At 42.6% G+C, this 14,897-nt stretch overlaps 1 protein-coding gene across 2 annotated transcripts in view; it reads right to left on the bottom strand.

Moving 5' to 3' along the window:
• Nucleotides 1–14,897, bottom strand: part of ERBB4 (erb-b2 receptor tyrosine kinase 4) — a 483,644-nt gene that overhangs the window by 270,014 nt on the left and 198,733 nt on the right. For both annotated transcript variants that reach the window (XM_039728642.1, XM_039728643.1), the window contains exon 3: nt 4,091–4,277. In XM_039728642.1, coding sequence (XP_039584576.1) covers nt 4,091–4,277 — 187 coding nt within the window. The remainder of the gene's footprint in view (nt 1–4,090; nt 4,278–14,897) is intronic.

Here is a 14,897-nt window from a genome sequence, read left to right as displayed (position 1 = left end):
TTTGCTGTGGATTTGTTTCTTTTTTGTGTTACTGCACTTATCACTGCTAAATCCACCTCATTCTATTATATCAAAAAAATTCAAGGGATGCACAGAACTGTCTGTCCCCAAGGCCAGTAGGGAAGATGAGGCTGTCACTGCTCAAAGACACATAACTTGCTGTAGAGCTCTCTTATTCATCTTCACATAGGAAAATATGGGATACTTTTGTCCTAGATTGTAAGATAAGGTTTTAGGCTGTGTATTGTATTTACACAGGTGTAAACACATCTGTTACAGGTGGAGCAGTTCTCTTTTGTTCATGGGGCAGTTTTCTTTATCTCTTCCACAACCAATCCTCCCTGCAGGAGATCTCTTCTGTTCATGGCCACTGAGTGTCCTGCATGGCTGATAAAATTCCATCATCCCACTGGGAGATGCTCTGCCCAGGGAAGGAGCCAAGCATTCCTACCTGGATACAATCTGACACTGGGAACACCACAGCAGCCTTTCCCACTGCATTCCCACAGGAGCAGCTTTCTACTCCACTGCATTCCCAAAGGAAAACCAGGCCCATCTGCAGCACCCCTGGACCTTCAGAGGAAAACTCCACCCTCGTGCAGGATCCCTGCTCCAGTAGAACCACAGCTGGCACTGCAGGAGGGCTGAGCCACCATGGAATGGGACTGCTGCCAGCACCCTGAAGCACAGGGGTCAGGGCCTATTCTGACTCTGTCAGTGTTGTTTTGTATCACTGCATTGTTTATTTCATTTTTATTTTCTTCCCTAATAAAGAACTGTTATTCCTATTCCCATATCTTTGCCTGAGAGCCCCTTAATTTCAAAATCATAATTCACAGGGAGGGGATTTACATTCTCTATTTCAGGGGAAGTTCCTGCCTTCCTTAGCAGACACCTGTCTTTTCAAACCAAGACACTTCCTAAATGGTTCTGGCACTTGTGAGTTATCCCTCTTTCCCCTCTCAGGCAGTAATGAGATGCAGCCACCAGGTTCCCTCTGTCTGGAGTGCTCCAAACATGAGCACCAATGGTGCCCTTTCCCTGGGTAAGCTGAGGCTGAGTGCCCGGTGGCCTGCAGTGGCTCCTGGGCAAGGGCTGGAAGAAGCTGGCACACCTTCTCCCTCAGCACCACCTACTCTGCTCAGGCTGAAGATCACAGCCAGGATGTCAAACCCTCCTTTTCATTGTGAGGCTATTTGGCAGCTGAAGCTGCACACTGAGATGAGTCCAGCTGAGATGGCAGCAGCCACTTCATTAGTTCAGTGTCAGTTCAGTTTTGACACATTTGTGGAACCATTCACTAAGTTTTTGTAACAAGTGAGAACAGGATTTTTATAGCTAAGATTTTTTGCAAGTGTCACATGCATTTTAGGACATAGTCCTGGGCTGAGCTATACAAACAAAACTCCCTTGTGGTTTGACAGACATCATGAGTGAGAATTGGATCATGTTTTCTGTGTGAGATAAAACTAACTGCCTTCACGGCTGTCATTTTTTTATAGTGCAAGGGAGGAAATTCAAGCATTTAAAGTTACATTTAAATATGAAAACTTGATAGACATATCTGGCAATTAAAAAAAACAGCTGTTAACAACACATAGAAAATATTGCAGTGGTACAGCACAGGAGGCTGAAACTCCATGTCTGAGGAGAAGCTGCAGGTGAGAGCAGCTTCCTCATTTATTTAACACAGGGAGTAGGGCTTGTGTTTGTATACTGTACAGCACTAGGCAGAAATACCCTCAGGAGCCTATCATCCAGCACTGCACGAATAAAAACAGAATTTCCCAGACTCTCGTGAGCAAGGCATAAGCTCTGGAATGACAATGCTTCACAAGCAAGACAAGAGCCATGTAATATTTTACTCAAGTGGAAGAGATGCACGATTCAAAGCCAGTCTCTTCAAATCTGCAGTGGACTTGAAGGATGTGAGCCCATGGGGGCTGCTTCCTCTTCAGTTTAGCAGCTCACTCGTGGTTTCTGGGGTAAAACTAAAGAATAGGCTCAGATACTGCTGATCCATCACTGCCTTGCAACACCACCAACTCCCACATCCACCAGTTATATTTATGCAGCTACTAGTGCTAAGGATGTGTCAGGAAAATTAATGAAGGGTGAGCATGCTCTGGGAAGAGCATGCGCAACAAGAGGCGGGTTGTGGGTTAAAATAGCCCGCTGCATCTTCACCAGTGCACAAAATGGAGAGAACAGGTGCTGGAGAGGCTCAGGAGGCCCTGCCATGGTGCCTAGAAAACATTAAGAGTATTTTCAAGCACACACTGGCTCACGTTCAGCACCCAGAAGCTATTTTAAGTGCTCCATGGAGACAAACTGGTGTTATTAGGGTACTTTTCTTCCAGAAGACAACAATTCATTTTGAGTCAAATAATCCCATCAGAGGCCTTTGTAAACACCTAAATCAGAAGAAGTGGCTGTGATAATCTCATGTTGGGAGAGATTCACAGGCTGAGCTAAGGCCAGTTTTCTTAAGACACCTCAAAAGAAAATGAAACCACTTGCAGGGCAGTTTTGGTGCTGTGTCTGTCACACGTCACAACAGCTCCCAGAGGGCATCTCTAGAGTCTGAGGAACTGCCAAATAGCACAGGGAAGCTGGTTCAAGACCAAAATCAGAGCAGAAGCCTACAAGATAAGTTTTTTTACCCTACTGAGAAGCAAAGCCATGGCTAAATGAGCCCTAGGAGTAAAACTCACCTGGCGGAACCACCTCAGACCCAAGAGGAAAGACTTCCATCATTTTCTAGCCTTGGCCTCACCTCACCTCTCTCAGTTTTACCCAGCCCAGTGTCTTTACAAGGCATCTGGGGACTCAACGACCAAAAAACATATACAAAGAAAGAGATAATGCTGTTATCACCCAGTGCTGTGGCTCTGTATGATGTGAAGGCATAGACAGTCACAATGAACTCCCTCTATCAGAAAGGTGGGAGGAAATATGGGAACAGAAGAGGAAGAAATTAGATTACGACAGTGACAGAGTGAAGAGCAGTAGATGGCAGGGACTTAGAGACATTTGGGAAGCACTCTGATATTGGCATGATGGTCTCAGTAAAGAAAATTGTCAAAAATATGACCAGAGGAAAGAGCCTAATCAGAGTCATCCAAAATTGGTTTATTTTGTAAAATATTTCAGGCCTTCTTTTGCCTCCTGCTTTTAAAAGCCTTGCTGTACAGCCTGGTGAGGCTGAGCAGGGAACTGTAAGCACTTGTGCTACTCTGGATACTGACAGACAAAAGAAACAGAGAGGGAAGGGTGCCTAAATATAGCTCAGAAGGCTTCCACCTCTCCATACTGAGGCTCAATCTCCACAGCCAGCTCAGGTCAGTGATTCTGAGTCAGCTTTCAGCACAAGGCCACATCAAAATTACCAAAGTTTAGGGTAGACATTATCATAGTTGATGAAGAACCAGGTATAAATAAAATACTTCCAGCAAATTCCCTAAGAAGAGCCACTGCCTGCTCTTTATTAAGTTACAGTCCATTGATATTTAGTAAGTTTTAATCTCCCAAACCAGTGACTCTGGATCCTCAGATGGAGGAAATGAATGTTGATCTACCCCACAGCATGATCCAGCCCTAACTTGACAGGTAAATATGAAGCTGTGGACTTGGCTTACATTTTTGTCTCAAAAAAAAAAAAAAAAGAAAGCACTTTTCTCTATTTTTGCTCAGAAAAGGGAGTTCTAAAATTAAATAAACCAAAGATACAGAGGCACAGGGGATGCTATAAGCTAAGGTAACCTGGTAGACAATACCCAGCAGCTGAAGGAACTTGTGTGCAATAATCAAGGATCACCAACATAGTCATGTTATCAACACAGAGAAAAAGTTCACATACTCTCTCAAAGACTGTTTTTGTTTCAAATGCACTGTTGCCATGACTCTCATTGATCATTATGGAGAGAAGTACTTATGTGACCCCAAAAAAAGGATGAACACACAACTGCCAGGCTCCTGTGATACCTCAGTCTCCTGCAGAATGCAAGTGACTGATGGCACTGAGGAAATACTTAACAGGCTCATTTTTTTTCCTTGCAACTAATCCACCCCATTTCCAAGTTTCACTCACCTGTCAGGTTCCTCAAGCCAAGTTCCCTGAGTCCGAAGTTGCCATCCTTCCTGTAGTTAAGGAAAATGGCCAGAGCGTATCGCTCCTCGTAGAGCTTGGTGCCACGAACGATGCGCAGGTTCTCCAGGGGCAGGTACTCAAACTGGTTCAAAGCCACCAACACATAGCCCGTGACTTCTCGGATAGACTGAAAGGCAGAAATGAAACACACACATCAGACATGGCCCATCTTTAATTGTCCTGAATTTCCCAGACAATGGATGCTTTAGGACAAGGTACTGATACCCATGAAAAAATAAACCAAACCACCTTTGGAAACCAAATTTGTTTTCCAAATTTGGAAAACAAATTCTGTTTCAACTTAATGATTTCAAGCACATTCCTGTTTTAATTTTAGTGAGTTTGCTGGAAATAGTTGTTAGAAGGTAGAAAATAAAGAGGTAGCCATTTTTATCAGTTTATTGAAACTTGAACAGAAACTCACTGATGATTTCAAGCACATTCCTGTTTTAATTTTCGTGAGTTTACTGGAAATAGTTGTTAGAAGGTAGAAATAAAGAGGTAGCCATTTTTACCAGTTTATTGAAACTTGAAGAGAAACTCACTATAAGGTGTTAAGGATTCACAAAAGGATGACTTTGCACAACTCAGAGCAGAGAACAGGTCAAAGGCCTCTGCAGTACATGAACAGAATCCACTGGGGCAATGCCACAGTTCCGATGAGATTGTCTGTCTGCAAATAACTCTGTGCTGTACAGTGTATTTCAGGGTGGGACTGATGGGACATAACATGGAAAACACCTCTGGAAGAGCTCACCATCAAACAGGAACAGATGGGAGACAGGGGGGATGGTTTGCAAGACAAAACAAAGATAACACACATCTGCACTGACACACATTTTGTGCACTTTCAGATGGAACTGATCACTGAACATTTGCTAAGATTCATCCCCAAGTTTCTTCTGGCAGTGCTGGAACCATCCACAGCCGTATATCACAGTCTTGGATCAAAACTGCAATCCAAACCTTTAGCAAAATGATTGCTGCACCTTTGAGCTGGCTGAAATCTTTGCTGGCTCTGGATGAACTGCTCAATAACCCTCCTGTTCATATTCACTAATTGATTGCCTGCGCTGGAAAGGGAAAAAAAACCCCAAAAACCAATAACTAGAAAAACTTTTTCAAAGACCAAAAGATTAACAGAACTAAGATGTTAAGAAAAAAAAAATACAGAACACCCAAACCCAGAGAAATATACTCCCTTAGAAAATAAAGTTCATTCTAAGGAATTGAAAGAAATGGCCTAGAAATACAAAAACGCCTTTGAAAAATATCATTTCAACACTCACAATGACCCCACCATCCTCAGCAGGACTTGGCACAGGCTGAAGGATGCTCCTAGCCAGATCCTGGAAACAGAACCTCCATGTTGGAGAGGGTCTCTTGAGTCTGTTTTTCAAAGCCCACCTCACCCCGTGCCTGCAGCCACAGTACAGAGTCGTGTGTTTGTGTGCGTGTGCATATTTTAATGGATGGAAATTGATACCACTACTTGTGTGCTTAAGTGGCTGCACGCACTTCTCCCTTCCCTGTGGCAAAGTCAATACCTTCAACAAAACACTGAAAGAAAAATTCTGCTCGGGGTAACGTGCCCAGACTACAACCAAAGTGAGGGGGACTCCAGTCGATACTGTAATGAAAACAGCCTGACAAGCAACAGCAGGCAGAGAATTCAACCTGTCATGTATGTATCATTAATAAAGAAAGGCAGCAATGGATTTGCAGCACCAAGGACAGGATCTTGCTTTGCTGCTTCAGCGCTTTGCCATGATTTCACATTTAAGTGCGTGCGAGCCTTTTAATTAGGCTTATAAAAGCCTGCAAGGTTATTAATACGTGTGGCAGTGTACATAAAGAATGATTTCTAGGCCACAAAATCTAGCCACTAGCTGTCCTTCTGAAGTCAAGCATTTGTGCTCAGCTGAAGCTGCTGAAAAAGCCATTTCCAGACTTGCTTGGCATCAAAACAAAGCCCACTGTCCTGACAGGACTCTGATGAGAACCCATTCAGTGGAGGTGGGTTGAGAAGTAGGGTTCAGCAGCTAAGTTTTAAATGTAGAGCTGCATTATACCCTGGGACACTGATTCCATTATAATCAGAAGCTTTACAGCACTTTCATGATAGCTCTTTGCCTTCAGATATTTGAGCTTAGCCAGTTTGGTCAGGAATTTGCTTTTCATCATATGCAAAAATTTCTTTAAGCTGCCTTTTTTAGCATCTCTTCAGAATTCAGGAAATACTTAAATTACACTCACGGCTTCAGTTTCTCCACTGATATTCTAGGGATACTGTGATTGCTCTAATTAATTTAAATGGATGTTTAACTTGGAATTGAGTGGAAAAAAATTAAAAGCAGTTCCAAAATTGCATCTGAACAGGTCCTCCCTGCCAATTGTTGTCACTTTTAACCACATTTTCTATTTTTAGGGTATGTCTTACTGCCAAACAGCAATTCCACCTGAAAGGGCTGCAATTCAGCACAGGATTGAAATGCCACACACACACACAGAGAAGCAAATCTTCATTCCAAACTTGGGGGGGAGAAAAAGCCAAAAAAACAAAGCCCAAAACAATAGCCCACCAGAGAAAATTACAAAGTCCTGCTGCTGATAATTGTGTACTGTCTCTAGAAGCCATGCACTTGGTTTGGCTTAACCAGCTGAAACGACAAAGTATAGCAAGTATTTTGACAAACCAGAAGGTTCTTTGCAGTCCCATGGCTTCCACCATATTGTAACATGCATTTATTTCCTGGAGACACTACCATGTTCATGCTTGCAATACAAAATTATGAAAATAAATCCAAAAGAGTTTTTAATTTCCTAGGAAACAACCACCTGACCAACCAAATCTAGTAGTCTGATATATTAAGATGGGGTTTCATTCTGGGTTTAAAATCAGATAGGAATGAAAAGTGCAGAACCGTAACCTGCTTTGCGGGATGGTTTCTGACTAATTTCTGGTTTGCAGGATGTTTTCTGACTGGTCTATCTTGAAAAAAATGTACTGGGAAGGCAGAAGGCATCCCAGGTTTTGGCCGCTCCTGGCTAACACTGTCACTTGGTCAGGCACTGCAAGTTTTAACATGACTGTCACCGAAAATAGATACCTGCCCACCTGGAGCTCACTGTCAGCTTCACTGCAAAGATGCCTGTTGGCTTCCATACTGACTCACCAATCCTCATGCCACATCTCCTCCCCTGCACCTCGTGCCAAGGTCAGGCATGATTTGAACCTCTCATCCCTTGAACTCAAGGCTGGACACCTTCCTGGGCAGGTATCCTGGACTCAGCTATCCTAATGCTCTGTTTGAGCTGCTTTACTCCAGCTTCCATCTGTGTTCCCAAGAAGGTGAGTGGCTCACAACACTGAGTGCCATCTCCCAGTTTGATTCTCCTGCTGGGGCTTGCAGGCACTTGCAAAAACATATTTCCCATGAGTTTGTCTTTCAGGAAAAACAAAAAGGAAACTGAGACTATCAAGCATCAGCCCCTGGGTAAGGACAAGCTTCCAGTAGAAACAAAAGGAGCATCAGGGAAAAAAAGTATTAATCCTTGACTAGCACAGCTGAGACAGCCACAATGCACAGAGTAGCACCACACAACTTCAGAAAGATTCAACCCATACCAAGTAACATCTCAGCACTTCAGAAAGCTTCAAGCATCTGCCCTTCTTGTTCTTCAGCCCAGCCTTTTATCCCCTCATGCTGATGCCCTGCCCCTGTGTGCCCTCTGCTCCCTTTGGTGGTTGGGCAGTGCCCCTGGGCACTCCATGGCTCCTTACCTTCAATGTCATTCACCTGTCCTGCACAGCTGTGCCATTGGGGATGAGGTTCAGCCCCACTCCCAATCACCACAAACTGTGTGCCTACACTTCAAGGGCTCAGCCCCACTCCCAATCACCACAAACTGTGTGCCTGCACTTCAAATATCTAATACCTCATGAGCTGTTTAAAAAACACATCAAACCACAGGTTTCTGATATATTTAACAGGAAAAAAGCGCTTTGTCTCCATTTTCAGGCAGGAGATGAGCACTTGTACTCCACAGTCTGCTGTCCCTGTGTCTAGCAGTGTCCTGCACCCCAGGAACAGCCCTGGCAGTCTATAAACCAGTCTCCTAACAGACTCTACATAAAACATAGCCAATTTTTTGGTTTTTAAACCTAAAAATAGGTACTCTGAGATAAGAACAGACCCAGTGAAGGTACTGCCCTCCCCAAGATGGGCAGCCCTGGAGAGGGTGAGGAAGAAACTCAAAATGACACCAAAAGCAAAAGAGTTCTTTTTGGAGATTCTTTTTCAGGTGATGAACTGTAAAAATGAGCTCTAGACAGCCCATTCCCTTAATTACAACTAATACTAGCTGAGCACAGATGAAGCACTTGAAGCTCCCAACAGCAAAACCAGAATTATCCTGTCAGCTGGGAGTAAATGAGAGTAAAATTGTGCCCTGCCATCTTAAATCGTCCTTTGGTTCGAATCAAGTGAATCTGAGTGAAGCAGAGCAAAATAACAGCGAAAGCTTCATCATTCCACCCAGAACAACAGATCAATGAACGATTAGGGAAGCTGATGTTTCTTATAAACACTATCAAGGCTTCTTAACATCCATCAGGAAGGCTGGGCTGTGGCTCAGGCACCAAAGAGAACTCTATTGTGGGGTTTATTTCAGCTGCAGACACATTTATCCAGTGGCTGAACCTGATCTGGTAATGTCCCTGCTGCCTCAGCTGATCAGACACCGGTCCCCAGCACGGAGTCAGAGAAACAAAATCCAGCCACAGGGGTCAGCTCACACCTGTGGGACCACTGACAATTAATTCTCTTTTAGGGTGTTTTTCCCCTTTTCCATAAAAGCTAAGAACATTTTGATCTACTTCAATCTCATTTGAAAGCAGCAGTAAACACAAGTGCAGGAGGGGAGGATCACGTGAAGAACAAGTGTTTGGAGAACAGCTGAGGGAGCTGGGGGTGCTCAGCCTGGAGAAAAGGAGACACAGGGATGCCCTTATCACTCTCTAAAACTCCCTGAAAGGTGGCTGTGCTCAGGTGGGGTTGGCCTCCTTCTCCAGGCAGCACTGACAGAACCAGAGGACACAGTCTCAAGCTGCACCAAGGGAAATAGAGGTTGGATATCAGGAAAAAGTTTTTCATGGAAAGAGTGATAAAGCTCTGGAATGGCCTGCCTGGGGAGGTGGTGGAGTCACCATCCCCGGATGTGTTTAAAAAAAAGCATGGATGTGGGGCTCAATGCCATGGTTTGGTTGAGGTGTCAAGGAACAGGTTGGACTTGATGATCTTGAAGGTCTGTTCCAAACTTGTGATTCTGTTATTCACAAACATTAAAAAATGGAAGAACTTTTCACGTCTCAAGTGGACTTGAACAGAGTATCTCCCGTATAACTTTTTTATCAGTTATAAACTATGCATTTGTACCTGGTGAGAACTTCCCAACATCCAACTAGCTAAATTTTGAGAAAACAAATTTTGTTACAAGTAAAAAAGCCACAATACAGCTAAGTCAACATCTGCCTAACTTGAAGTTCAAAAATTCAGTTGGGCATGTTTGTGAGCATGCTGGTAACCAATTAATTTTTTTTTCATACATTTGTACCCATGCAATGCCACACACCTGTCACTGTCGCAATCAAAAAATTAATGTTTACTGAATAACCATAAAGTAGTTTCTAAGCAGTTACATCACTTGCAATTCTAACTCTGGGAGAAATAATAGCAACCAATATGTGGAAATAGCAATTTATGGAGCTCAATTAGCTGTTCCATGCATTGAGGGTTATGAATTTCTAATGACACGAGAAGCTGAGATTTTCAAAGCAGTTCAGGTATTTAAGGGATCCAGCCTTTGTCAGCTTCTCTCAAATGAAAAATATGTGTCACACACTGACATTTCTCCTGTCTGAGAGGACACCCCATTTAAAGACTATGTCAGAGCTAACATGGCATGCATGTAAGGAATTTTTTCCCACTACAAGTTCATGTCTTGTCTCCTTCCACATGTGCATCCTTTAATTACCTCAACGCTTGTGAAAGGAATTGTGATGTTAAGCCCTCCCGAGCACCAGTGGTTTTCCAGGTGCTCTGTAAAAGCTGCAGCAAAAATCCCTTAAGTTTGAGCACACTGATCAATACCAGAACACAGCTTGTAGAAAACCTTCTCTAGTGCCTGGTCAGGAGCAAGCAGTGTATCCTAACTAGAGCTGCCTTGGCAGAAAGATTACTGTCCACAGCACTAAAGATGCAGTTTTTATTCAAATTGGTTGATAAAGAAAGAAGATCTTCTGCTAGTCTTTCAATTTGCATTAACAGCAAAGGAAGGGCTCGGATTTAATGTTGTTAAGAGCTGTACTTGCACTGCTGCATGCTGCAGGATTGAACTGTGATTCAGTTATTTATGACAGTTGGTAGGAACTTTAACTCGTGCTCTTTCCCTCTCAGACATCTGCTCTTCTTTGGTAATATGCTTACAAAACATCCTGAGCAGCAGATCAGTGAACTGAACACAGCACTCGATTCCCTCTGCTCTAAAGCAGCAGTCAGATGCATCTTCTCTTAAGGCAACTGGAAATTTGTGCAGATTTTGCTACATAATTTACAGGACCCACCTGGGGAGTTGTTGAACTAAAGCTCTGTTTTCTGAATGGCTTGTCTTTATATTGCATTATTCCAAGAGTGGGACTTCTCATACATTAAAAGGAGGATTAGCTGTGCAGTTATTTATTTACTGAGCTTGACGTAGGAAACACATTGTTGCTGATCTGAGGGAAGTTTGGCTGTGTCTGAGCTAATATACATTACAGTAGGGTCTAGGGAGGTCTTGGAAGAAAAACAAATATCAGTCTAGAAACTTTTAAACTGCAGGACAGTGTCCAAATCGGGCATTTGGAATGAAAGGTGAGGGGTAAAAACATGGGAAGCCTTTGAAATATGTATCTTGACTGATTTTTAAAGTAGTGATGAGAAATGAGAAAACAATTTGGGATTAAAAAAAAAATAATAATAATAATAATAAACAAGAATGGGAACATTAAGTAGAAATAGGCAAATAACAGGACCAAAAACCCCAACCCTTTTGCTTTCAAATTTTGAAATACAGTTTCTATTGCTGTACCCAAGTATTCTTCCTGCCTAATACTACTTCAACTGAAGCTCAGGTGTCAGTTTGCCCTATCTGTCTCTGCCCACTTTTCAGCTGAAATATCCTCTGAACAGAGAAGCTGAGCAGGGTTACATCAGTATCTGAGAGTCTTCCCAATGTTTCCAGTCTAAAACATAATTCCTCTGTTTGTATATCTGCTTAGAAGTGAACTAGAAGTGTCTGCTGAGAACTTGGAGGTGCCCAGGCTGGCTGAGAGCACACAATAAATCCTAAGCTGTTTATGTTGAGTCACATTATGACCTGGACAAAGCCTGCACTCTGTAACAAGCCCATCCTCACAGCTAACATCTGCCTGTCCTGAGGAATGTGCCCAGGCTGGCTGAGAGCGCACAATAAATCCTAAGCTGTTTATGTTGAGTCACATTATGACCTGGACAAAGCCTGCACTCTGTAACAAGCTAACATCTGCCTGTCCTGAGGAACGCTGTGCAACATACATGTGTACCCAGCCAGTAAGACTTTTGACATTACACTGTATTCCCTGATTGGCTTCAACGTATTTGCAGCGTGGTTTCCAGGAGAGTTTATTGTATCGTCTCCCAAGGGAAAGCTTAGTCCTAAATGAGATTGAAAAGACTACAATGAGAGCATTATGCTGTTACAAAATGCTTTACCACTCAGGCTGTGCAGTAGATGCTGCATTTTGCAGACACTCAAAGCACATCAGCTTATAGCTGCCCAGTTACAGAATTTCCAACAGCACAGATTGATGCCTTTTGCTTTCTCTGCTTTTGGGAGCTTCAAATCAAGTAAATCACAGTTTCTTTCCAGGCAACGTAAAACTGCACAAACTGCTACTTCATAAACTAAATAATATCAACACTCTGGAAGGATTTTAGGTAAGTAATAACCATGTGCAATTTTTTATCAATTTCTCCCTGTGAGAGCCCTGAGTTTTTTATCAATTTCCCTCTGAGAACTACAGCCCATGAGAAGCTGAGTGCATCCAAGGGTCTCGGGACACTCAGTAAAAAAGCCAATGTGAGGGCTGTGCTGTCAAAACTTCATGGTCACATTTACACTGCCTGCACTGCCTCAGGCATCCTGAGATGGCAGTGTGTGGCATTCACATTCTCTGGAAAAATTCCTTTGCCCAGGATTTTTCTCCTGAGAAGCCTCAGAGAAAAGGAAAACAATTCTTATCTCACTTGCTTCTCCTGTGTTTTGCTCCTTTGGAATGTGGTTGGAGATTGTTCACCCACAGGTGATTGTTTCATTGGATTCTGGTGTGAATTGTTTTGTCTCATTGTCCAATCAGTGCCAAGATGTGTTGGACTCTGGAAAGAGTCACGAATTTTCATAATTATCTTCTTAGCAATCAGTAAGTATCCCTTCTGTATTCTTTAGTATAGTTTAGTATAGTATTCTTTACAATAATATAGTGTCAATCAGCCTTCTGAGAACATGGAGTCAGATGCTTCATTCCTCCCTGCCACGAGGGTCCATGCAAATATGATAGCAGTGGGCTGAAACAAGGTGGTGTGTTTATTTTGGCAGAACAAGGCATCCTGTACCAAAGAAGAAAAGAACATCAAATTCCTCACTGTTCCCTCACGTTTTTGCTCATGTCTAAGCTGAACTAAGTCTTAACAGGCTGCTTACTTGGGGCTCTGGCTCATGAGACTGCTTGGAGCACTACAGGGAGCCCATCTATCCATTCCCAAGTCTTCCCAAGGGGAGAAAATGGAAGAAAGGGAGGAGGAGGATGGATGCTCAGTCTCTCACAGCTCAGAAGCACTCCCAGCTTCTCCAGCTTACAACCTGAGGCAGCCCCTGGCTGAAGAGGAATGAAACACACAGGGAACAAACGGCAGAGGTGAGGAAGGATGCCACCCCACAATGGGTCGAAAGGTCAAGTGTCTGATCAGAAGTCAGATGGAAGAGTACCCATGACAAATGCAGTGCAAGCTCTAACAGGGTGTCCAGAATTGCATTGGACAAGATGCCTGTGAAGAGCCTAGGAATGTTTTGTGGTCATTTAATGGAACAAGGGACCTTTTTTTCTTCATTTGATGTATGGTGAGTGACAGGCTTTGTACATCAGATATCGTGATTGTTTTTTTCCTACTACACAGCCAGGCTAGTTGGTATGTATTACAGGAAAATCTATAGTTAGACAAGTAAATTAAAAGCATTTATTAACATTTCTTCAGTCTCTACTGTGGAAGCAACAGGAGCTCCTGGCTGTCGCAGTTCCTACTCTTTGGAATAATGCAGAATGAATTAAACATTCCAGAGATCCGGTACAGAGGTGGAGCTGAAACAACAGGACTTTTCTATTTTTTCTATTTAAACTGCAGGTGAAGGTGCCCCACCACTCCTGCAAGCAAAAGGCTGTTTCTATTTCTGGACACAGGAACTGACTACACATAGTGAAAATGTGTTAACCTTGCCAAATTTCAGCTCAACATTCTCAGTCTGCGTTTTTGCAAGAAGCAAATAGCTGGCTGTCCAATCCTGGAAAAGCAGTTTGCTTATTTTTGGAGAGCTTTGCTTCCCTTTTCCAAGAAGATAAGTTTCCTAAAAACCCACTTTCATTTTGTTTCATATGTGCAACATCCACTTTTTAATGAGTATTTTAAAAGCATTTCCTGGGAGGAACCAATTTTATTGGTGCTCTAGGACATTTTTGCACACTGAAATTAGTGAGAATTGGAGTTCTTAACTGTTTGTCTGCTTTCACTGAAGAGGAGAATCCTCATCCAGATATTGGATTTTAGCAACTCTTATTTCTAGCTGAGCATATATAAATACAACGCCTGAGCTCAACATCACACCTACCTATTGAAACTATTTCAGCCTTTTAAACTCTAATCTTTTCAAGAATAGAAACCCTGAAGAGATTCATTAATAGCTGGCTTTTGATTTGGCTGGCTGGCTTTATTTCCATTTAGATAAAAAGTAAAGAGGCTTCTTGTTTTTAAAGCTGTGTTTTTGTTTTGTTTATCTGGAAGCTGGAGAATAACTCTGTTACTCAGGCTTTAACAGATTGTTAAAATCTCCTTCAAGGATAGATCCATAATTTATAAGATGTGAGCAATTAGTAAATGATCTGATTTTCAAATGCAGAGGTTTACTTTAAGAAAGAAATGTAAACTCCACTTTTTGAGGTTATACAGTGTGCCACCAACCAGGGGAACCATCATTAATCTGCAGTGACTGCACTAGCCCTAAAATAACATTTTCCTCTGCATTAATTCCACTACTTTTCTTCAAGGGGGCACACGAAAAACTTCTTCCACTCATTGCATTTTCTGTGTGGTTTCTGAACCAAGCCAGATGCACAATCTTATAGGAAACAGGAACTTTTAAATCATGCCAGGAATGACCAGACATCTTAAATGTACCATTAATACTACATGCACTTATTGCACCAATGAACAAACAGTGGCTCCCCCAAGGTGTGCAAACACCTTTTTTTGAATTACAGGTGAGTTTAAGGAGGGGGGTGTTGGAAAAGTTGTGGACAAAATTATTTCTCTCTTTTTGGGACACAAGAGCAGAAAAAGACATTTGGTCTTGACATAAAAATTCTAAAAAGATTAAGAATTAAGACTTTTGGAGAAAA

The sequence above is a fragment of the Passer montanus genome, unplaced genomic scaffold, assembly GCF_014805655.1.
Source record: "Passer montanus isolate IOZ18808 unplaced genomic scaffold, ASM1480565v1 scaffold66, whole genome shotgun sequence".
Lineage (NCBI taxonomy): Eukaryota > Metazoa > Chordata > Aves > Passeriformes > Passeridae > Passer > Passer montanus.
This window is presented reverse-complemented; position numbering and strand designations above follow the sequence as displayed.